Source organism: Salvelinus fontinalis, chromosome 30 (genome assembly GCF_029448725.1).
Source record: "Salvelinus fontinalis isolate EN_2023a chromosome 30, ASM2944872v1, whole genome shotgun sequence".
Taxonomy (NCBI): Eukaryota; Metazoa; Chordata; class Actinopteri; order Salmoniformes; family Salmonidae; genus Salvelinus; species Salvelinus fontinalis.
Genome location: NC_074694.1, coordinates 21,054,303 through 21,079,721, shown reverse-complemented (window position 1 = coordinate 21,079,721; position 25,419 = coordinate 21,054,303). Strand labels below are relative to the sequence as shown.

At 44.6% G+C, this 25,419-nt stretch overlaps 1 protein-coding gene across 2 annotated transcripts in view; it reads left to right on the top strand.

Annotated features, from left to right (window-relative positions):
- The window catches only part of epas1b (endothelial PAS domain protein 1b), a 59,575-nt gene extending 36,982 nt beyond the window's left edge, over positions 1-22,593 (top strand). For both annotated transcript variants that reach the window (XM_055890002.1, XM_055890001.1), the window contains exons 3-16: positions 1,834-1,982; positions 2,536-2,620; positions 4,505-4,617; positions 4,840-5,042; positions 9,004-9,110; positions 13,223-13,370; positions 13,694-13,902; positions 14,487-14,704; positions 15,181-15,294; positions 15,843-16,321; positions 16,442-16,538; positions 16,707-16,809; positions 16,947-17,114; positions 17,466-22,593. In XM_055890002.1, coding sequence (XP_055745977.1) covers positions 1,834-1,982; positions 2,536-2,620; positions 4,505-4,617; positions 4,840-5,042; positions 9,004-9,110; positions 13,223-13,370; positions 13,694-13,902; positions 14,487-14,704; positions 15,181-15,294; positions 15,843-16,321; positions 16,442-16,538; positions 16,707-16,809; positions 16,947-17,114; positions 17,466-17,617 — 2,345 coding nt within the window. In that variant the 3' untranslated portion in view covers positions 17,618-22,593. The remainder of the gene's footprint in view (positions 1-1,833; positions 1,983-2,535; positions 2,621-4,504; positions 4,618-4,839; positions 5,043-9,003; positions 9,111-13,222; positions 13,371-13,693; positions 13,903-14,486; positions 14,705-15,180; positions 15,295-15,842; positions 16,322-16,441; positions 16,539-16,706; positions 16,810-16,946; positions 17,115-17,465) is intronic.
- The last annotated feature ends 2,826 nt before the right edge of the window (positions 22,594-25,419 follow it).

Here is a 25,419-nt window from a genome sequence, read left to right as displayed (position 1 = left end):
CCCCCCTCCTCTCCCCTGTAACTACTCCCCAGGTCGTTGCTGTAATTGAGAATGTGTTCAGTCAACTTTTTAAAAACATACAAATACTGTGCAGTATGTATTGTACGTTACACAGTGACTTTCAGTGTGCTGAGAATGTTTGTCTCAAGGTTAAGGCTAACTCATTAGTGTGTGCCTTAAGACGGACACTGTTAAAGCAACAGCCTTTCTCAAGTGTGTGTGTGTCTGTGTGTGTGTTTGCGTGTCTGCGTGTGTGTGTGAGGGAAGCGACCAAGGGAAGGTCAGGGGATTTGGGAGTGTTCAGAGATGCAGGATGAAGTTGTTCTGGTTTGTTTTGGACATGGGCCAGGGCTTCAAGAAGGAAAACAAGCTTGACACACACACACACACGCACACGCACGCGCACGCGCACGCACACGCACACGCACACGCACACGCACACACGCACACACACACACACACACACACACACACACACACACACACACACACAAACAGGTCCAGAACAAATTCAAGAAAGCATACAGTATTATGCAGAGCCTTGATTGCATGGAATTCCCTTCCATCTCCTATTGCGCAAATAAACAGCAAACCTGGTTTCAAAAAACAGATAAAGCAACACCTCACGGCACAACGCCTCTCCTCCATGTGACCTACTTTTTGTGTGTATGTACTGACATGTATGTGTAACTGATAAATACACACACACACACACACACACACACACACACACACACACACACACACACACACACACACACACACACACACACACACACACACACACACACACACACACACACACACATGTCAACGTTTTTAAATGTATATATACTGAACAAAAATATAAACGCAACATGCAACAATTTCTAAGATTTTACTGAGTTACAGTTCATATGAGGAAATCAGTCAATTGAAATAAATTCATTAGGCCCTAATCTAAGGATTTCACATGACTGGGAATACAGATAAGCATCTGTTTGTCACAGATACCTTAAAAGAAATGGGCATCACAATGTAACTCAGAATCTCATCAAGGTATTTCTGTGCATTTAAATTGCCATCGATTTAAATGCAATTGTGTTTGTTGTCTGTAGCTTATGCCTGACCATACCATAACCCCACCCCCACCATTAGGCACTCTGTTCACAACGTTGACATCAGCAAACCGCTCGCCCACATGACGCCATACACATGCTCTGCGGTTATGAGGCCGATTAGACGTATTGCCAAATTCTCTAAAACGATGTTGGAGGCGGCTTATGGTAGATAAATTAACATTCAATTATCTGGAAACAGATCAGGTGGACATTCCTGCAGTCAGCATGACAATAGCACGCGCCCTCAAAACTTGAGACATCTTTGGCATTTTGTTGTGTGACACAACTGCACATTTTATTGTCCCCAGCACAAGGTGCACCTGTGTAATGATCAATCTGTTTGATCAGCTTCTTGATATGCCACACGTGTCAGGTGGATGGATTATCTTGGCAAAGGAGAAATGCTCACTAACAGGGATGTAAACACATTTGTGCCCAACATTTGAGAGAAATAAGGTTTTTGTGCATATGGAACATTTCTGGGATATTTTATTTCAGCTCATTAAACATGGGACCAACACTTTACATGTTGCATTTTATATTTTTGTTCAGTGTAAAGTGTAAAGTCTTTTGTCTGTATGTATTTTTTGTTATGTGTCGGACCTCAGTAAGACTAGCTGTCGTCATTCACAATGAGACACACTTGTGCCGAACACACACACACACGTACACACACAAACACACCCACACAGTTATATAATGTTGCACATCTAACGTGTGTGTTTTCCCAAAGGCTGCTCCAACGGTGCAGAGACAGAGGAGGACAGACAGACGGACAGTATGTATTTGAAGTCACTGGAGGGGTTTGTCACCGTGGTTACATCAGACGGCGACATGATCTTCCTCTCAGAAAACATCAACAAGTTCATGGGCTTAACACAGGTGAGCAGAAACATTACATGATTGAACCAACATAATCAGGTTGTTTGTTATGTACAATACATCCAGTACTCTCTCCCTGGAGACAGACAGACAGGCAGGCAGAAAGACAGAAAGACAGACAGGAAGGCATAAAGACATACAGGAAGGCAGAAAGACAGACAGGCAGGCAGGCAGAAAAACATAGACAGACAGACAAGCAGAAAGGCAGACAGGAAGGCAGACAGACAGGAAGGCAGACACAGAGATGGGCTGTAACTGGTGATGTCTCTCATAGCCGTGTGAAATGTCAGCCCTGTCAGAGGCTTGTTTGGCACTACCTAGCTATGTAGGACAGAAGGCCCTCTACCACTTTTCACACTATCAGTTTCATCTCCTATATTTCTTTCAGCTAATGTCTCTTATAACCAATGCTCTCAGAGAGCCAAAGTCTTCATAACCTCTTTACAGTGACTGAATGCTGAATGTAGGTGTTACTAGTCTCTTTGGCAATGTAACAAATGGCTGTCACTGTCTGTGTCCTTGCTGACATGACACCATATGTGTGTCTCTACAGGTAGAGTTGACTGGACAAAGCATCTTTGACTTCACCCACCCCTGCGACCACGACGAGATTCGCGAGAACCTGAGTCTGAAAAATGGTACGTGTTCTCACTGTTCATGTGAAAGAGTGTGTCGTAACTGTCGTTTAATTAACACGTGCACATACCTAAACATGCAGATACCACATAGTGTAGAGTGGAATCTATAGCTCGCCAACAGAGAGATAGAGAAGTATGTGTGTGCATGGTGAATGTGTGCTGGGACAAGGGACTTGGACTGATACGAGAGGAGAGGAAGGAGAGAGGAGCGGAGCACAGTGGCTCTGATGTAGGCAGGATGGAATGCCATACTCACACGCACACACACACACACACACACACACACACACACACACACACACACACACACACACACACACACACACACACACACACACACACACACACACACACACACACACACACACACACACACACTGTGTTCTCTATAGCAGCCTTAGCCTATTGTGTTAATCAGAAGTTGTAAAATTGCACACACAATGAATAGTTAAAATAACTTCATGTTCCAGGCTATAAACACTACTCCACTACCCTATAAACACTACTCCACTACCCTATAAACACTACTCCACTACCATATGAACACTACTCCACTACCCTATAAACACTACTCCACTACCATATGAACACTACTCCACTACCCTATAAACACTACTCCACTACCATATGAACACTACTCCACTACCCTATAAACACTACTCCACTACCATATGAACACTACTCCACTACCCTATAAACACTACTCCACTACCATATGAACACTACTCCACTACCCTATAAACACTACTCCACTACCATATGAACACTACTCCACTACCCTATAAACACTACTCCACTACCATATGAACACTACTCCACTACCATATGAACACTACTCCACTACCATATGAACACTACTCCACTACCATATGAACACTACTCCACTACCATATGAACACTACTCCACTACCATATGAACACTAGTCCACTACCCTATAAACACTACTCCACTACCATATGAACACTACTCCACTACCCTATAAACACTACTCCACTACCATATGAACACTACTCCACTACCATATGAACACTTGCTGTTGGACAATAAACTTCTATAATTACGTAATAACACTAAAATGACAACTATCTCGGCCATGTCTTGTGTGCCATGCCAAGAGAAAATACTGTAATGATGGTAGAAATAATATTCTGGACACACTGTCTCTTTCCCTGCGTCTCTCTCCCCAGTTCTCCTCTAATCTCCCTGTGTTCTGCTGTTCTGTTTTTTTTGTTATTGAATCCATTTCTCTCGCTCCGGGGTGGGCCACACCATGGTGATCAGACCAGGGGCCTAGTAGGCTGACTCCTAGGGCCCCTTCCTGGGACTGTTGATAGAGGAGGGGCTATGGGGGGTCAGAGGAGGGTGGAAAGGTTGGTGGACGAGCGTGCGCTGCTGTTGTGTCCACACACAATCCATGCCAGGCCTTTCCCTGGCGCCACCCCCCCCATGGCGCACCCCTTTAACAGTCCTTATCAGCTGTACCCACAAGTCTCTGCCTTGCACCACGGCTAGCGGCCAGTGTCTGAAGAACGCCACCCAGAGCTGAACTCTGACTTTGTGGTTTAACAGCTTGGCTGCAGCCACTCTGTGGTGAATGTGCTACAATGTAGTGATGCTGTCACCACTAACAGCTTTTATGATCAGACGTTTTGGACTGAGTTGCTGATCCCGGTATGCAAGGGATTACTACAGAAACACAGGGCAGAGTCCTTTGTGTGTGTGCTTGTGTTCACATTGGTGGTATAGAGAGGAGTGTAAAGAAACCGAAACCTTGACCTCACACAAACTTTAATCTCACAAGCATGTGATTGGAAAATGAAGGTGAAAATGTTACATTCTTGAACGCTAACCCTCAATAATGATCTGTGTATGTTTGTTCACAGGCACTGGGAAGAAGGGGAAAGCCTTGAGCACTGAGAGAGACTTCTTCATGAGGATGAAGTGCACAGTGACAAACCGAGGACGCACTGTCAACCTCAAATCAGCCAGCTGGAAGGTGAGTGCATGGAACTAACAGAAGATACAAGATCACTGCCATCACTACTCATGAACAACACATGTTGTTTATTTTTTATGTTCAATCATTTTTAGTGTTGTTTATTTAGAATAGGACCGTACTGAATCAATGAGATTATATCCTGAGGTGTGACATCAGACGTTGCATCTAATCGTTTTTATATAGAACATTATTGATATATGTGTGTCCACTCTTTCCTAGGTTCTGCACTGCACTGGCCACCTGAAGGTGTACAACAGCTGCGCCCCTCATGGGCTGTGTGGGTTCAAGGAGCCTCCTCTCACCTGCCTGGTGATGATGTGTGAGCCCATCCCCCACCCCTCCAACATCGACACGCCCCTGGACAGCAAGACCTTCCTGAGCCGCCACAGCATGGACATGAAGTTCACCTACTGCGACGACAGGTAACACACACGGTCAGATACACACACACACTCACACACTGTCAGATACACACACTCACACACTGTCAGATACATACACTCACACACACTCACACACTGTCAGAAAAAACACACTCACACACACTCACACACTGTCAGATACACACACTCACACACACTCCCAGCAGGGACACAAAGTTCACTTACAGTACTATAGCAACAGGGAACACACACACAAACCATATCACATACTCACACACAGGCATACACTCACTCTCTATATATGCGTAGTCACAGACTAAAATACATACTCATACATAAAGTATGTACCCATTTCATTCTCATACATAGAGTACAACTCACACATCCACATCCTGGGCAAGAGAAGCAGCAGCTGCAGTGACTGGTAAAACTCCAAATCAAGTGCTGTCACTGAACGACAAATTATGCAAAAATACACAAACACACACAAGCATGCAAACAGGCTGGGGGTAATGATATACTGACTGAAGGAGTTTGATTTGGCAGAACCAGATAGGAAAAACCATTAAGAACGACATGTAAACACGCCTTTCGCACGGCATCTTCAATGAGCTCCAGAAGTTACCCACAACATGTTCTCAGGGCGTTTCACACAAAGAGAGCCCTATGCGCCTATCACCCCGACAACCATGGCACCATGTCACCGTGACAACTGTGACACTAGTGACAAGTCCAGGTCTTACCGTCATGTTTCCGTTATGATTGATGTCCCTGTTAGGAGTGTCTGCTGTTCCCTCTGGGCCAACTGCATCACGGACACAGCAGCCATCTTTGAGCCAAAACTGGTCTCACCGGCAGAGAAAAACATTCCATCCTCCTCGCTGCTTGAAACCACACCGGTCAGGTTTTTCTGTAATCTGATCAAGCAGTCATGCAAAGACAAAAGGTTCCTTTTGAGAACAGCGGGTACCTTCCTGCGAACAAGAGGCCCGTTTTACTTTTGTAGCATTTTGTTAAACTTAATCGTTGCACAAATCGTCTCCAATTACGCAAATGAGGTGAGGGCCCATGATGCCTGGCACACGTCATTATGCTCATTAGTGGTCCTGGTCAGTGCTCCCACCTGGCACGCCACGGATTGCTTTAGGACGGCCCCCTAGGAGAGGAGAAAGGCTGAAAATAAGAGAAAGAACTCAGAAATGTTTATGTAATGTTGATTTAAACTTCAACATTCAAAACTTTCCTTCTTGCTTGGGTCAGAATATTTTGACCCGTTGCACCTGCAAGGCGAAGAGAAAAGTTTCATGATTGAGGTGACTTGGCACATAAGCTTCCAATCATCATTATTGTGGCTATTTCAACATGGAAACTACGTATTAATCCAGGGTCTGCATCGTTGTTTTACCTTTTTAAGACATTTCTCTGATTTTATAATAAGTACCTGATTGAGGTCCACCAGCTGAACTATAAAAATACAAACCAATCCCCCTTCATCTTTCTGAAGATTATGCAGGCATCATTGGGAGAGTTCAGAGCTCGCTATTGTACTTAACACCTAAACCCACATCCCTCAGAGGTAAAAACACAAATCACTTAATCGCATAAACAACACAACCTATGTGTGGGTATGATGCAGTGAGGGAGGACTTATCTGTGCTCATGGTTGGCTAGCTGTCTGGCGAACTGGCTGTCTGGCTGACTGGTTGGTTGGCTGGATAGCTAGCTGACTGACGCCCCTCTGGTTGCAACTCATCCACAGGAAGTGATTAGTGAAATGGGTTTAGAATAGAGAGGCCTTCAAAGATCCCCCCCCACCTCCCTCCATCACAAACCCTCCGGGTGCAGCTGTCAGGGGTTACATAACAACAGGACAAGAGCCCAGGACCACTAAGAGAGGGCCTTTGTCTAACACACTGAGTGTACAAAACATTAGGAACACCTTCCTAATATTGAGTTGCACCCCCTTTTGCCATCAGAACAGCCTCGATTCGTCAGGGCATGAACTCTACAAGGTCTCGAAAGCATTCCACAGGGATGCTGGCCCATGTTGACTCCAATGCTTCCCATAGTTGTTTCAAATTGAATGTCTGAATGTCTCAAGGCTTAAAAATCCTTCTTTAACCTGTCTCCTCCCCTTCATCTACACTGATTTGAAGTGGATTTAACAAGTGACATCAATAAGGGATCATAGCTTTCACCTGGATTCACCTGGTCAGTCTATGTCATGGAAAGAGCAGGTGTTCCTAATGTTTTGTACACTCAGAGTAGTTGTTCACAAATAATCCCCACAAGCATTGTAATATATGCCATTTAGCAGACGCTTTTATCCAAAGCAATTTACATTCATATGTGCATACATTTTACATACGGGTGGTCCCGGGAATCTAACCTACTATCCTGATGTTGCAAGCGCCTTGTTCTACCAACTGAGCTACAGGACCTTGTAGATTAGTGACCTGAGTGCAGTGACTCAAAACCACTAGATTAGACAAGGAGGTACAGTTCTCCTACAGTACAGGGAAATACTGAAGTTTGGTGTAACCACCAAGGCGATGACCTATAACCTCCACAATCGAGCTTTTGGAATCCGATATCAGAGTTTCCAATGCTTTTACTCCATTTCCCAAAATATGAATGGAATGGAACGTCCCCAGCCCCACAGCGATCAATGGACCATAAAGATCTAGGATTCCCATGCCCATTGACCATTCCCCACTTACCATTCTTTCTCCTGCTGTGGTAGAGGAGAGACGGAGAGAAAGCGTTAGACAGTAGAACATGGAAAATAGAGAGTGAGAAAAAGAGATTGAGACAGTTTGGCTCGAACAGAACATCACGTTTGGTCCAGACAGCTCAAACTAAAAGGATTATGGGTAAAACAATTAGCGCTTAACAAATCAGATCACGAGAGAGTAGATGGACTTTATGTCAGAGGTGAGAGTTCAGTTGTGAATGAAAGAGAGTTTTTCCACTAGAGATCTGCCTGGAGAGGGAGAGAAGGTGTCTCTCCTATTTCACAAAATCAAGGTCTTATCTGCTGACAAAAGGCCTGTAAGAGCTGAAATATGCCATGCTCTTTCGGGACTTAACTAAATATATATTTTCATCCGGGGTTCATGAATTGCACAAGATGCTCTCAATGTGTTTGAGGGTGAGAAGTTCAATATTTATACGTGTGTCGGGGAAGGGGGAAATTGGAGAGAAAGTGTTTAATTAGTGCACTATTTAGCAATAGTACAAGTGTAGTAGCAGCAGTCGTGATGTGTGTGTAGCATGAATGTATATCAGTGGAGGCTGCTGGGGGGAGGACGGCTCATAATAATGGCTGGAGCTACGTGTATGGAATGGCATCAAACCATGTGTTTTATGTATTTAAGACCATTCCACTATTCCGCTCCAGCTCTTACCACGAGTCCGTCCTCCCCATTTAAGGTGCCACCAACCTCCAGTGATGTATATGTGCGTGAGTAATTTAACTACATTTTGCAGTAGCTTGACGAATGGTTGAACTAAATTCAATTACTGTAAATACACACTACTTTATTTGCAAAAATAAAATAAAATATGGGTGAAGTAGCCAATCATTTTCTTTCTTTTTTGGCATCAGATCTACCTAATTTTCACTTCAAACATACTTCTTGTGTTTAATAGGCTAAATTACACATTCTGTTAACATCTGACTCCAGAGTAATCTGTTCTTGCAATTTTTTGTCTATGACATTTCAGATAGAAGATATGATAATTTATCACTAAGTAGTTGTGATGTAGTTAACTACTTTTCAAAGTAACTTCAGTTATGTTAAACTATATTTTTCTTAAGGGTAGCTTTACTGTAGCTAAACTTCTTCCGTTGTGAAGTAATTGGTAGCTTGGTAAACTATATTTTCTTAGTAGTTTCTCCAACACTGTGTGTGCGTGAATGTGTGCAAGAGACAGAGAGAGAGACAAATAGAGGAAAAAGCGAGACAGAACAGTGTGTTTTTATTTCTGTATGTTGCAGAGTCACTGAGCTGATGGGCTACAGTCCTGAAGATCTGCTGGGCCGCTCTGTCTATGAGTTCTACCACGCCTTGGACTCTGACAGTGTCACCAAGAGCCACCAGAACCGTGAGTGTCCACACTAAAACTGACTACACTGAAAAGGCATCCGCATGCTTCCCAGCTGAAACATTTTGGAAGAGTTTGTGCATATATTATCATGACATTCTGTGACGTTTTGGACTTCGGCAAGGGTTTTTTCGGCCGTTGGGCACACCATATTTTTTTCAAGGCCAGCCAAAGTTCTGGAGCCAAAGTATACGCCCCTTCATCCGTGATTGGTCAACTGTAGGGATTCTTCAATCAAATCTTTGTCGCCATTCAATGAGTGACGACTCGTTTTCTTGCAATTTTTTTTATTGTTAGATGTAAAATTGCGCCACTAAGATCTCCTCAGCAAAAATAATACAACATTAATGACAGTTATCTTAGATTAATTCGGACTATTTTGAAGAAGTGTATACTGGCTCTGACTTCTCAAAATGGACAAACAGTACTATTGTGCTTTTTTCTTGTTTTTCAAGCAAAGGTCTTTTAATAAGGGAGTATGCGAGCACACCCGTTCAGTTGGCCTAGCCCACTTCGGCTAGCCGCCAGCCGAACTGAAGCATGCTGACTCCTTAACTCAGGGATGACAAAGAGCATGCTGACTCCTTAACTCAGGGATGACAAAGAGCATGCTGACTCCTTAACTCAGGGATGACAACATATAGAATGATTTTGAAGTGGGGGGAAATGTCTCATCCACGTGTTGATGACCTTAAATCTCCTCTTCTCTCCCTTGTAAAGCTATGTATGAACCTCAGCTAGCTACACACACTTTTACACACTCACACACATATTAACACATGCGTACACGTCTGCAATTGCGCTCGCAGGCACGCGCGCGCGCACACACACACGCACACTATCCCCCCAGTTCTGTTGTGAAAAAGCAGTCTCTTAGCCCTAGGCCCGTACTTAATGAATTACTCCTACATAGGGACTCTAATAGGCACAACATGTGAGCCTGCTAAAAAGGAGAGAGAGAGAGAGAGAGAGAGAGAGAGAGAGAGAGAGAGAGAGAGAGAGAGCGAGAGAGAGAGAGAGAGAGAGAGAGAGAGAGAGAGAGAGAGAGAGAGAGAGAGAGAAGAGAGAGAGAGAGAGAGAGAGAGAGAGAGAGAGAGAGAGAGAGAGAGAGAGAGAGAGAGAGAGAGGAGAGAGAGAGAGAGAGAGAGAGAGGAGAGAGAGAGAGAGAGATGAGAGAGAGAGAGAGAGAGGAGAGAGAGAGAGAGAGAGGAGAGAGAGAGAGAGAGAGAGAGAGAGAGAGAGGAGAGAGAGAGAGAGAGAGAGAGACGAGAGAGAGAGAGAGAGAGAGAGAGAGAGAGAGAGAGAGAGAGAGAGAGAGAGAGAGAGAGAGAGAGAGAGAGAGAGAGAGAGAGAGAGAGAGAGAGAGAAAATCTAGCAGAACTGGTTCTTAGAGAACTGGGTGGATGGTCCAGTCTTAGCCGCTGCGGCCTGGTTCCCAAGCTCTCCGGTGTCACTGGTGTAGGAGGGAACAAGACACAAGGCTTTACAGTAACAGTGTCAGAGCAGCACCACACTCAGTCTATAGGAGACTGGTACTGAGCTCCCTTTCTCTGCATTTTATTAAAACCATTAATCCACTTCATCGTTTTTAGATTGTTGCCTTAAACGTAACACAAACGTTTTTAAATGTTTGTGATACTGTAACAGGCCGTATTCAAATCCCTGTAGATTTCTATCCCTAGCCCTTCTTCTCTGTTTATGTATATGTATTGATTTTACCAGCCCAGAGATGAAACCCAATCCATGTTGACGTCCACCAGCTTCTCTAACACAGAGATCAGCCCCCAGCCCCCAGCCCACCCCAGCCCACCTCACACACAACACCCTCACATCACATCTAAACCGCACTAGGCCCCTCTCTCTCTCTCAGCCAAATTACATTTCAGATGCATGTGTGAGTTATGACTATAATTCAAAACAGGCCTTATTACATTAGTGAGGCTCTGTGGACCTGGGACGGTATTAAGATGTCTTCAATCCCATTAGGGCTGACCTGTGACGGGGGAGATAAGAGGAGCGCAGGGCGTCTGTGATGACAGGGGACCAGGTGTCCCACATTGCCCCTGTAATGAGGCCCTCCAGTGGGATGGCTTCTGTCCCCCAGTGACATTTACACATCATTAAAAGCCTCTCTCTGTAACAGGAGAGAGGGGAAAAAGAGAGAAAAACAAGCCAGGGTCTGGATTGTGTTGTTCACTGAAAGCAAATCTACCTGGAGCAGGGACAGTTCTGTGGGCTTGTGTGGTGGTAGTGGTGGTGGGAGTGTGTGTGTGTGTATGTGTGTGTACCCCTCTATGTTTGTGTGTGTTTGTTTACGTCCTAGTTGTGGTAGCTCTACTCTCAACACATCAAGTGAGCTCCCAGCTCCTTGTTACAGTCTATGAAACCGCATCAATCAATCAATCAATTTTATTTTATATAGCCCTTCGTACATCAGATAATATCTCGAAGTGCTGTACAGAAACCCAGCCTAAAACCCCAAACAGCTAGAATGCAGGTGTAGAAGCACGGTGGCTAGGAAAAACTCCCTAGAAAGGCCAAAACCTAGGAAGAAACCTAGAGAGGAACCAGGCTATGAGGGGTGGCCAGTCCTCTTCTGGCTGTGCCGGGTGGAGATTATAACAGAACTATGCCAAGATGTTCAAAAATGTTCATAAGTGACAAGCATGGTCAAATAATAATCATGAATAATTTTCAGTTTGCTTTTCATAGCTGATCATTAAGAGTTGAAAAACAACAGGTCTGGGACAGGTGGCGGTTCCATAACCGCAGGCAGAACAGCTGAAACTGGAATAGCAGCAAGGCCAGGCGGACTGGGGACAGCAAGGAGTCACCACGGGCGGCAGTCCCGACGCATGGTCCTAGGGCCCAGGTCCTCCGAGAGAAAGAAAGAGAGAAGGAGAAAATTAGAGAGAGCCAAGATTTTCAAAATGTTCATAAATGACAAGCATGGTCAAATAATAATCAGGAATAAATCTCAGTTGGCTTTTCATAGCCGATCATTAAGAGTTGAAAACAGCAGGTCTGGGACAGGTAGGGGTTCCATAACCACAGGCAGAAGAGTTGAAACTGGAATAGCAGCAAGGCCAGGCGGACTGGGGGCAGCAAGGAGTCACCACGGCCGGTAGTCCCGACGTATGGTCCTAGGGCTCAGGTCCTCCGAGAGAAAGAGAGAAGGAGAAAATTAGAGAAAGCCAAGATTTTCAAAATGTTCATAAATGACAAGCATGGTCAAATAATAATCAGGAATAAATCTCAGTTGGCTTTTCATAGCCGATCATTAAGAGTTGAAAACAGCAGGTCTGGGACAGGTATCATCTATCAGTGGTGTGGTTAGCCCTAGCAGACTGAATGCACCACCTCCTTCAGAGAATAGCCTCTCTATGTGGCCCCCTTTCCGGCCCAGAGACACAGACGGCCAGGCTGGGCCGGGTCTCTGCGGCAACGTGACTGGCCAATAGAGCAGCAAATGCTCTGGTCTGTATTTACTCGCTCTAATCCTGCCCTAGGATGAACCCTACGACCCCAGGCCTGCTGCTTTCCCACGCCAGTCCTGGGCCTGGGCCAACCCACACTGAGGACAGCAGCTAGGCCATCCCTTCCTTCTCTCTCCTGATACTTATCTATCTCTCTATCTCTCCTCACCCCTACATTTCTCTCTTCTTCACCCTCGTTCTTAGTGTTACCCTGGCCTGAATCTCTCTCCTCTTCACCCTCGTTCTTAGTGTTACCCTGGCCTGAATCGCTCTACTCTTCACCCTCGTTCTTAGTGTTACCCTGGCCTGAATCTCTCTCTTCTTCACCCTCTTTCTTAGTGTCGCCCTGGCCTGAATCTCTCTCTTCTTCACCCTCTTTCTTAGTGTTGCCCTGGCCTGAATCTCTCTCTTCTTCACCCTCTTTCTTAGTGTCGCCCTGGCCTGAATCTCTCTCTTCTTCACCCTCTTTCTTAGTGTTACCCTGGCCTGAATCTCTCTCTTCTTCACCATCTTTCTTAGTGTTGCCATGGCCTGAATCTCTCTCCTCTTTGCTCTGCTATTTGCTCTCTGAGTTGCTCTTCTTTCACCTTCATCCAGCTAGTTTTATACTGACTCTCTCTCTCTCTCGCTGTACAGTGTGCAGTAAAGGTCAGGCAGTGAGTGGACAGTATCGTATGCTGGCCAAACATGGAGGCTACGTGTGGGTTGAGACCCAGGGCACAGTCATCTACAACAGCCGGAATTCCCAGCCGCAGTGCATCGTCTGTGTCAACTACGTCCTCAGGTAGGGTCAAAGAACAAGCAGAAACAGAACATAGGGCCCATTAATCTGAGGCTCCCAGACCATAAACCTACTCCTGGATGAAATAGCATGTTCTTTCACTGGAGATCTTCTATTGAAAGTATTTTTGAGTCCAGGACTGGGCCTTACCTGTGTCCAGGAAACTGGCCCATTATGTACAATATTAGGGGGAGGAAGTGATTGTGGAAGGCTGCTGGTTCAAATGTGAGATTACAGTATGACAGTAGCTTCATTTTAGTCTTAAAATCTGGTGGTAACATAACACATCCCTGAGGTATCCCTTTGTCTCTCTGTGTGTTTTTTAGTGACGTGGAGAACAAGTCCATGATCTTCTCCATGGACCAGACTGAGTCTCTGTTCAAGCCCCACCACATGAACAGCTTCTTCACCCAGAGCGGTGCTGCGGTGGCCGCGGAGCCCATCAAGACCCTGTTCACCAAACTCAAAGAGGAGCCAGAAGACCTTGCTCAGCTGACCCCCACTCCTGGAGATGCCATCATCACCCTTGACTTTGGTCAGAACACTCCCCAATATCTCCCATTCTGCTTTAGATGTCTCCCTAACCATACCAATATATTACGTTATAATGTCCATTTCCCATAACCATACCCATATCATCCCATTACTACAATCCATCTCCCCAATGCCATGCTCCATGTCACATGATATGGTAGAAGTTAGACATGTAGTTATAGTTATGCCATCTCTAACGTCGTCCCCAGACTCCAATTGGTGGCGCATAAAGTACATCTATGTGAAAACTATTTCTAAGATGCGTACTTTCAGATTTTCCTAACTCACTTTCTTGTTTAAATCACTTACGCTGGTCACACTTTGAAGTCCACAATGAAGGAAGGAGGTTCTATGAGTTAAACTAGATGGTGATGGACTGACAGATCAGACAATTAAAAACAGAGGTTGTTTCGTCCGCTCCAGCCATAGACCAGTCAAGTCAGGTTCTGAGGCACTGTGAAACTAGACGGTTCTACAGAGAGAGAGCCGGCTGGTGGACAAGATTACACCATCTCTAGTAATGGCCTAAGTTCTATGAAAACAGGAATACTAACCATCTACTGTTTATATGATTGTGTCCTACAGGAAGGCCACCGTTTGAGGAGCCTCATCCTCCTCTTTACCCCAAGATCTCTCCCATGCCCCCTCCGGCCACCCAGGGCTGGGTCAGTGATGCCCACAAGCCCTGCCCGGCAGGAGACATGTCCAACCACATGGCTGCCACCTTCTCAGTGCCCCAGAACCCCACACCAGGCAGTGCCACCCCCAGCACGGCCCCCCCTAGCCTGAGCAGTTGTTCCACGGTATGTAGCTGCTACTGTCCATGATGTCCTTTTCACTCTTCTATCATTCTTCTGTCATCTACTATTTCATTCAACAATACCACATCTGCCAGCACAAGCCTTCGTTACCAGTTTTTCTTCCACTGCAAATGAATGTGACTCATGGTTTATGTATTGTGTTTTGGTACACTTATGTGTGCTCGTGTTTGTGTGTGTGTAGCCTAAGTGTGTGTCACAATGTGTGTGTGTGTTTGTCACCATGTGTGTGCTTGTTTGTGCGTGTGTGTGCTTGTGTGATGGAGTGGGCACGGATCCTGGGTGTTTGGGACAGGGGGCAGAGTGTGGTGAGAATGGAGGGGGTGGATGGTTGGAATAAGCAGTGGTCACTAGTTACTCAGGGCTCAATGGAGCTTTTGTCATGTCACGTCCTCTCTCTCTCTCTGTCTCTTGGTCTCTCTCTCTTGGTCTCCCTCTCTCCCTCCTCTCTGTGGGTACAGCCCAGCAGCCCAGGGGATTACTACAGCGAGAGAGAGAGTGACCTGAAGGTAGAGCTGACTGAGAAGCTCTTTGCTCTGGACACAGAGGGGCCCAAGAGCCCCGGCAGCACCCAGGTCAGTCTCACTGGCACTTCACAGACCCACTACTCAACCAGTGTGCATGAGATGGAGGGTAGACATTATAATAGATTTACATTTATTTGAAGGGCAATTCTGCCACTTTTCAACTTCATATGCATTATCTCCATCACTGCATAAAAAATAACATCATGCTTCTCTGTGTCATCACAGGGTAGGATTAAAAGTAAGAAAAACTGTGATTTTCAAAACCTGCAACGTGTTTCTAGCTGGACGGAGGGTATTTTCTTGCTCCCTATGCCACCGCCAATCTCATAGTGTTAGGAAATCACTGTTTTTAAAAATGTTTTCAACTTTAACTTTATATTTCTTCTGCTAAACATAGAAATTTACCGTTTTAACATATGGAGACACTGGTATTGTGTTGGATATGATGAAAAGGAGGTTGAAAGTGGTGGAATTGCCCTTTAACCAAAGTGTGCAGTAGGGTTGCTTTCTGGTCTGACTGTATTTTGGACACTTTTTGTCTTGCAATGTCCTAATGCACTTCAGAAGTTTGATTTGATTTGATGTGACCCTCTCAGTCGGTCCTGAGTGATCTGGACCTGGAGACCCTGGCTCCCTACATCCCCATGGACGGAGAAGACTTCCAACTCCACCCCATCATTACTGAAGAGGCCCCTGGAGGCCCCGAGGGGGCCGCTGACCAAATGGGACACCGCACCACACAGAACGGGTTCAGCAACATCGCCAGCCTCTTCCAGCCCCTGGGATCCCCACAGTCTGCCCACTACCAGCCCGCCAAGTGGGCCCCAGGAGACAAGAGAGGCCCGAACCACAGTGAAATGAGCCCCATGGACTCCAGGCCTACTCTGCCCTACACAGGCAATGCACAGATCACCCCCTACCACACCCTAGCCAGCACCCCTTTGTCCTCCATGGGCGGACGTCAGAACCTGCAGTGGCCCCCCGATCCCCCGTTACACTACCAACAACAAGTGGACGCCATGGGCGGAAGCCACTCATGTCAGAACATGCCGGTCAACAGGATGCACAAGCAGAGGTACTATAGTGGACCTTCAGTGTGTCTGTCCTACTGATTGAATTCAGTTCCTGTACTGATGCTTGTTAGAGCTAGAGTTGATCTACAGAGATGGTCAAGTAATGTGATGTTCTTCTGCAGGTCAATGGAGAACTTTGTCCAGGCCTACAGAGACATGAGTCCTGCTAAAATCGCCATAGCCAACAACTTCAAGCGCTCCTTCACGCAAATGGCAGTGGTACGTATACCCTCTCACTGATTTCTAACCGTAGGCTAGGATGTGTGTATTCAGTTTGTGTGTGCTCACTGTTAAATATTTCATGAGAGTTGTATTAGACGTGAAATCTACAGACTGGTTTTGACTAAGTTTTCGACTGTAATGTGTGTCTGTTTTTGCGTTTATCAGGGTGACGCCACCCTGAGTACGCCATCAGAGATGATGTGGAAGAGGATGAGGAATGAAAGCTGTGCCATCCTGGATAGATCTCTCAGCACCAGCTCACTGGCAGGTACTGGATGGTGGATAATGTGGGACATACAGTGTGCAAACCAAAATGCCAAATATCACTTATAGTAAAAACCATAATAGAGAAAATATAGCAATATTGAACTCATCTTAATATCTCTCTTCCTCTTTCTTTTACAGATAAAGGTATGTGCATACATGGGGGTGTTGACCAGTGTCTCAGCCCCCTTCAACGGCACAGGAAGTCCCAGTATCCAGGATGTGGAAACAGTGCACCTAAAAAAGCCTTCCCCGAACAGTGGTGCAACTACAGAGAATACCGTATGCTGCCCTCTCCCAAAACAGAGGGTAAGCCTGGCATTTTTATTTCCATTCTAATGCAACTCCCATGTGTCGTATGTCATTTAAAAGATTGACTGGTCCAACTAGTAGCAACCAGTTGGCCAGGTTGTGACCAGGCAAAGAAAATAAGTTAATGTTCACGTGGGGATTTAGGCAATGATGAAACAACATGTTCAAATCTATTTTTAGAAATCGATTTGGACAATTGATATCCTTTGTTTTGTAATCACAGTCCTTTTCCATGACTTGGCACCATAGTCAATTGACTGTCCTCCTCAGATGAAGGTTGATTGGCTTTTGACCCAAAGCCATTTCCTCCCTACTAACGGACTGTCTACATGTTTGTTGTGTGTGTAGGGGTTGCCAGTCGGCTGTTGGGCCCGTCCTTTGAGGCCTATTGTCTGCCAGAGCTCACCCGCTATGACTGCGAGGTCAATGTCCCTCTCCAAGGCAATCTACACTTGCTGCAGGGCAGTGACCTACTGAGAGCCTTGGACCAGTCCACCTAGACCCAGCACTACACCCCCTACTCCCCCACCCACCCTACCCTGGACCAGGCCTCCTAGACGCAGACATATACCCCCTACCCAGCCCTGGACCAGGCCACCTAGACACAGACATATACTCCCTACTCCCCCACCCACCCTACCCTGGATCAGGCCACCTAGACCCAGACATATACTCCCTACTCCCCCACCCTACCCTGGACCAGGCCACCTAGACCCAGACATATACTCCCTACTCCCCCACCCACCCTACACTGGACCAGGCCACCTAGACCCAAACATATACTGCCTACTCCCCCACCCACCCTACCCTGGACCAGGCCACCTAGACCCAGACATATACTCCCTACTCCCCCACCCACCCTACCCTGGACCAGGCCACCTAGACCCAGACATATACCCCCTCCCGTACTTTATCTTACCCTACCTAGACATAGCCCTCACCAACCTCACCTCTACCCATCCTTACCCTCCAATAGTCTTAGCCAATACACCCTAGACTAACACCTCTCTACAACACTGACTGACACCTCAGCCAAGCCCCTCCCCCTGTCCTAAAGTCCTGGCACATCTAACATAGTACTACTCCACCACGCCCCACCCACCCTACCATACCAAGCCCCATACAAACCTGTTTCATCGCCAAAGCCACACATACCCTGCCTCCTCCTCATCCATCCACCCTACTGCCCCTATGTATCATTAGAAAAACGTGTGGCTTCTGTTCTATTTTTGTTGTCTTTATCATCATAAATTATATACGTGTATAATTTTTAGTTATTAGTCTATTTCTGTTAAAAGATTTGATCTGTTTTAGTGTTCTCAAGCTCTATTCTGTCCCCCAATTGTGTGATCTGTAGCATACTTTTCTTCTGTCTGTCTGTCTGTCTGTCTGTCTGTCTGTCTGTCTGTCTGTCTGTCTGTCTGTCTGTCTGTCTGTCTGTCAATACGACGCTGTCACAGACACACTAACAAACAAAACAGTCTGAAATCCAGATTAAACTTCACCGAATGTAAGCATAATATCCAGTTTTTTTTTAAATAAACTTTTTTGTTGTTCTTTTACTACCCTTTCCCCATTCCTTACTGTCTAGTTTCCTTCAGTCACTGGTGTCTGTTTGCATGTTTCTCTTGTTCCCTCAGTGTGAGCTCACTGGATAGTTACAGTGCTTGTCAGGCCATGAAGTTGATTGGTCAAATCAGAGCGTGCCCCAACATAGGGAGGAGAGTGCTATTTTCATATTTTTGGTACCTTTTTCATTAGAAGTCATATCAGAATCAGAGAGACTTTGGCCTAGATCACAGAAGGCTGCTGACGGGAGGACGGCTCATAATAATGACTGGAATGAAGTGAATGGGATGGTATCAAACACAATAAAACCATGTGTTTGATGTGTCAATACCATTTCATTCATTCCATTCCAGCCATTACTGAGCCCATTTACTCCAATTAAGGTGCCAGCAGCCACCTGTGGCCTAGATTCACTAAGATCAAGCGTTAACCGGTGATAGCCGACACCCGCATAGCTGGTGTTTACAGCTGTTAAATAAGAGAGGTTGCTCGTGTGGTCATTGTCACGAAGCCACACCGGTCCCACTCGCATTACAAGTTCAGAATGAGTAAGTCTAGGCTATATAGAAATTACATGACACTCAAATTGAGAATCATTAAACTAAATAATTAGGATTTCTATCAGCCGAATCGAGGTGTAAATTAAATATCACATTCCAGTGTTTGAACTTGTAAACAAGGTTGCATGGGATTTCTCTTAATGCGACTCCTTGTAGCCAATGACAATGTCCTCCTTTAGGTATAATGCCGGGAGCCGCTTGTGGATTTGACCACTTCCGACACCGCCAAAATAACTGCTATGCAGGTGTCGACTGGCCCTTCGTTTAAGAGATGGCAACTCGCTATCAACATTGAGACTCTTTTTCTGTATTCCTTCTCTTTCTTTCTATTTCTTTCTCATTTATAAGTATTTGTCTTTGTGTGGTGACCACTTAAAAGTTTGAATTTAGCTTTGTACACACATATATGTATTTAAAGACAGAAGCTATAAAGTTTCTACTATAATGTCAAGATAGTGTTTTAGTGTTTATGTGCCTTGGTACTTTGTCTTATCTACCCAGTAGATGCAGATTGTATTCCTGTGTTTTAGATGTTACTCCATAGTGCTGGTGTCTGTTTTGTTTTGTTTTTAAGTGGAATTTTTTCAGAGTGTATGCACAAGTATAATGAAATTGTTAGCAGGCCAGTACTGATCTGTTGTTGCGCTTTAAAGAAAAAAGAAAATGGAGAGGAAAAAAATGATAACATTTTCTAAGTTCCACTTTTGACATGTAGCATTTTGAATATTGTAAACAAAAGAAATTGACACAAAAGTAATATCTTTCAACAGTATCTAAACAGGTGATGGTGCTTTATAGATATAACCATCTTGCATTTGTAGAGGCAACTTTATATGTTTCATGGATCCACTTTCAGTAACACTGTATTTTGATGTGATGGTTTATTTTTCTTGCTGAGATTGTCTTTAAAGGTGATTCATAACAGACATGATGTGCCTTAACATTGCCTTAATGTTGTCTCAACGTTGATTCAGCCCAGTGTTATGCCCTTCAAATGCACAGATTGTAGACGTAGACGTACAGTAGATTGTCCAATAAAACTACACTAGCCTATACAAATCCAGATGTTTAGCTTGGAGAGCTCTAGTGTCAGATCCAGTATGTTGAGTAGATGGAATTAGAAGTCCAGTCCAAGATAAAGAAAGATAAAGAATCAGATTCAGCACATCGACCTATGTGTCTGGCACCATGTTGATTTAATGCGGGTTTAGGTTGTTAATAAGAAACCAGAGGCTGTAATGTGGTGTTAAATTAGTGAGGGTGATACACTAAACACTTTAAAGACCAATCGTCAATATCAAATACTCAGGCACTTCCCTTGACAGCTTGGTAGAACATGTTTTGTCAATACAAAAATCTCAAAATTAAAACTGTTGAATCTAAGATTATTTCTGGGTTAGACGGCGCAATAGTTAAATATAGACTTAGAGCAATGGGTGGCAGATACCTGTTGAAACCTGTTGTAACAGATGCAGGTGGTGATAGAGCTATGAGACAGAGACGGAGATAGAAGTGAGATGGGGAACTGAGGGACAGATAGAGAGGGACTGTGGTACTGAACTGTGACTGACAGAGAGAGATACATCCTGCTCAGCCTGCCCACTGATGCACTGATCTCTTCACACGCTACTTCACTCAGTAGTCAGCTCATCTCTCTCTCTCGGTCTCGCTCTCTCTCTCCCCCCCTCTCTCTCACCCCTCTCTCTCTTTCTCTTGCCCTCCCACGTTCATTTTTAGGTACACCCTGCCAAGTTTAGCCACCTTGTCAACCCTAGCACATTCTAACAAAGACAAAACATTGCTTCCACTGTTAATGGAAATATATCGACACAGTGAGTTCCTCCAAAGACATGAGAAAATATGCTCCTTGTTTTCATTGAGCCAAAGTGAATGGAATGTGGGACATTTCCTCAAATTACCCACGTCCCAGATAAATTAAACACAAGGATAAAATGTTAGGATGTATAATTGTATGTGTTTATTTATTATGTGGGAACAATGACAAATTACAGATAGTTAGATCAGACCACTCCGTTAGCTGACAAGTATCTGCTTTTGGTCCCTATATGCGCTGTCTAAAACCCCCAGATATGCAGTATTTAACATGTAAAAGCAAGCAAAATTCCCATGCTTTGCATTTGTTATATTAAACTTATATGAGATTAAATGTCTCGTTATTACTTGAATTCTAAGCATTAGAAGAAAACCAAAGTAAGATAGAGATTAAGTTCTCTGCCTCGCAGGCCATGTTCCTGATGGAGAGGAGGCAGGCCGAGCTCCTGTTCCTGATGGAGAGGAGGCAGGCCGAGCTCCTGTTCCTGATGGAGAGGAGGCAGGCCATGCTCCTGTTCCTGATGGAGAGGAGGCAGGCCGAGCTCCTGTTCCTGATGGAGAGGAGGCAGGCCATGCTCCTGTTCCTGATGGAGAGGAGGCAGGCCGAGCTCCTGTTCCTGATGGAGAGGAGGCAGGCCGAGCTCCTGTTCCTGATGGAGAGGAGGCAGGCCATGCTCCTGTTCCTGATGGAGAGGAGGCAGGCCATGCTCCTGTTCCTGATGGAGAGGAGGGAGGCCGTGCTCCTGTTCCTGATGGAGAGGAGGCAGGCCATGCTCCTGTTCCTGATGGAGAGGAGGCAGGCCATGCTCCTGTTCCTGATGGAGAGGAGGCAGGCCGTGCTCCTGTTCCTGATGGAGAGGAGGCAGGGATGTCAGATGGAACTGTAGATGGGGTGTGGCCTAAATTGTGCTCCTGTATGTGAAATGAGTACGCTAGAGGGAAGTCCCAAAATGGTAACTGCAGAAGGAAGGCTATCCACCAGTCCTAGCTGTAGCTACTGTGACACTTGAAGGGCCCAAAAAGTAACCATACAAATATGAATAATTGAACAATCTCAGTTCTCATCCTCTTTAAAGACAATATCAGCATTCTAGGCTACTAAATATAATGAGGGTTGTTTTTTCCTTGGGATATGTTCTGCTTTTATCCATTACATTTGTGGATGTCTTATAGTTATTTTAGATCAGTGGTTTCCAACCTTTTTTGGTTACCGTACCACCAACTGAATTTTGCTCTGCCCGGAGTACCTCTGAAGTACCCCCTCATGTGCATTTTACCAGTAACCCTATGGTCTCATGTGCATTTTACCAGTAACCCTGTGGATAGGCCAAGTACCCCCAGGAGTCCTAGTACCCCTGGTTGGGAACCACTGTTTTAGATGATCCTATGATTTATATTGAATTCATATTGACATTATTATATTGTTATTATTTTTGTTATTACTGTATGGGGAACTGAACCCAATAAGAAGACGTATTTCTGCACTGACATCTTATTAAAGCGTACTGATCTTACCTGCCGTTTGTGATGTGATACATGTTTCATTGTTTTAATGTCACTGGTCAGTTCCAGTACCATATTTACAATGTGCAGGGATACTGGAGTGGTAGAGGTAGATATGTATAGGGGTAAGATGACTACATGTAGGTATCAGGATATATGATAAACAGAGTAGTAGCAGTGTATATGATGTGTGTGTGTGTGTGTGTGTGTGTGTAGAGTCTGTATGAATGGGTGTGTCACGTGTGAGCAAATTAGGTATGTGTGTGTGTGCATAGAGTCAGTGCAAAAATAAAAAATATTAACACTTCCTAGACAGCCTTCATAATGCATTATAAGTACATTTACAATGCCTTATCAGATACTGTATGCCTAATGCATTATAATGCACAACATCTTCCATTGGACCCGCCAACATTCTAAAATGAAATTCCTATTCACAAAAGACAGGAACTTCATAATGACTGTCATCCAGTGCTTGATGAAAACACTCTCCCTTCTACATAGATATGTAGATCTATTGATATTTGAGTAGTGTCTTATAAAACTGCGAAAGAACATTCCAAAGACACTCCATCACAGTTGACATGGGCTATTGACTAGCTTTTTATATCTATATTCATATCCATCACCTGTTCTGTTGTAAGTTATGCTTCCTGCAAGCCAGCTGTCTTCTGTTTTCTTTAGTCGGGTTTATCTGCATCTTTTAAATCTCATATAATACAGTCATATTAAAAGTGCCCCTCTCATACAGTGGTTCTTACTTTTGTCCTAGACAAACACACATTGCAGTCAACTCTGACAAGTGCCTGCTGTGGCAGGGTTAGCGTGAGTTCACTCCTTGGGAATAATAACAAAACTGCTCCCAGTCACATGAACTTTCTGACACCTTAAGTTTCTTTTGAGACAAAAGCATTTGAAAACATCTAGAAATGTTTCCACATCATGTCTCATCCTGCACTGTGTGTGTTTGGTACAGAATTAATCTCGGCACCCAGAACAAGTCTTGTCTGCGTGCTGGTCTGGCCAGCTACTCCATTTGGTTCTAGGACCAGAAATAAAATAAGTACTCTGTTATAACACACTATTGCTTCACTTTTTATCACGTAGACAACCAGTGCACCATCCATCCATCCATCCATCCATCCATCCATAGATCCATCCATCCATCCATCCATCCATCCATAGATCCATCCATCCATCCATAGATCCATCCATCCATCCATCCATCCATCCATCCATCCATAGATCCATCCATCCATCCATCCATCCATCCATCCATCCATCCATAGATCCATCCATCCATCCATAGATCCATCCATCCATCCATCCATCCATCCATAGATCCATCCATCCATCCATAGATCCATCCATCCATCCATCCATCCATCCATAGATCCATCCATCCATCCATAGATCCATCCATCCATCCATCATCCATCCATCCATAGATCCATCCATCCATCCATCTATCCATCCATCCATCCATCCATCCATAGATCCATCCATCCATCCATCATCCATCCATCCATAGATCCATCCATCCATCCATCCATCTATCCATCCATCCATCCATCTATCCATCTATATATCTAAAAAACATGACAATTGTGCCGCCAGGCTTGCTTAATATAATTTATACTTTTACTTTTGATGCTTAAGTATATTTACTAATTACATTTACTTTTGATACTTAGGTATATTTAAAACCAAATACTTTTCGACTTTTACTTAAGTAGTATTTACTGGGTGACTTCCACTTTTACTTGAGTCATTTTACATTAAGGTATCTTTACTTTTACTCAAGTATGACAATTGGGCTCTTTTTCCACCACTGAATTGAGGTAGCTATGTACTGTACATATACAGTTGAAGTCGGAAGTTTACATACACCTTAGCCAAATACAATTAAACTCAGTTTTTCACAATTCCTGACATTTAATCCTAGTAAAAATGCCCTGTCTTCGGTCAGTTAGGATCACCACTTTATTTTTTAGAATGTGAAATGTCAGAATAATAGTAGAGGGAATGATTTATTTCAGCTTTTATTTCTTTCATCATATTCCCAGTGGGTCAGAAGTTTACATACACTCAATTAGTGTTTGGTAACATTGCCTTTTTAAATTGTTTTACTTGGGTCAAACGTTTCGGGTAGCCTTCCACAAGCTCCCCACAATAAGTTGGGTGAATTTTTGCCCATCCCTCCTGACCAAGCTGGTGTAACAGAGTCAGGTTCGTAGGCCTCCTTGCTTGCACACGCTTTTTCAGTTCTACCCACAAATTTTCTATAGGATTGAGGTCAGGGCTTTGTGATGGCCACTCCAATACCTTGACTTTGTTGTCCTTAAGCCATTTTGTCACAACTTTGGAAGTACGCTTGGGGTCATTGTTCATTTGAAGACCCATTTGCGACCAAGCTTTAACTTCCTGACTGATGTCTTGAGATGTTGCTTCAATATATCCACATATTTTCCTGCCTCATGATGCCATGTGTTTTGTGAAGTGCACCAGTCCCTCCTGCAGCAAAGCACAACCACAACATGATGCTGCCACCCCCGTGCTTCACGGGTGGGATGGTGTTCTTCAGCTTGCAAGCCTCCCCCTTTTTCCTCCCAACATAACGATGGTCATTATGGCCAAACAGTTCTATTTTTGTTTCATCAGACCAGAGGACATTTCTCCAAAAAGTATGATCTTTGTCCCCATGTGCAGTTGCAAACCGTAGTCTGGCTTTTTTATGGCGGTTTTGGAGCAGTGGCTTCTTCCTTGCTGAGCGGCCTTTCAGGTTATGCTGATATAGGACTCGTTTCACTGTGGCTATAGATACTTTTGTACCTGTT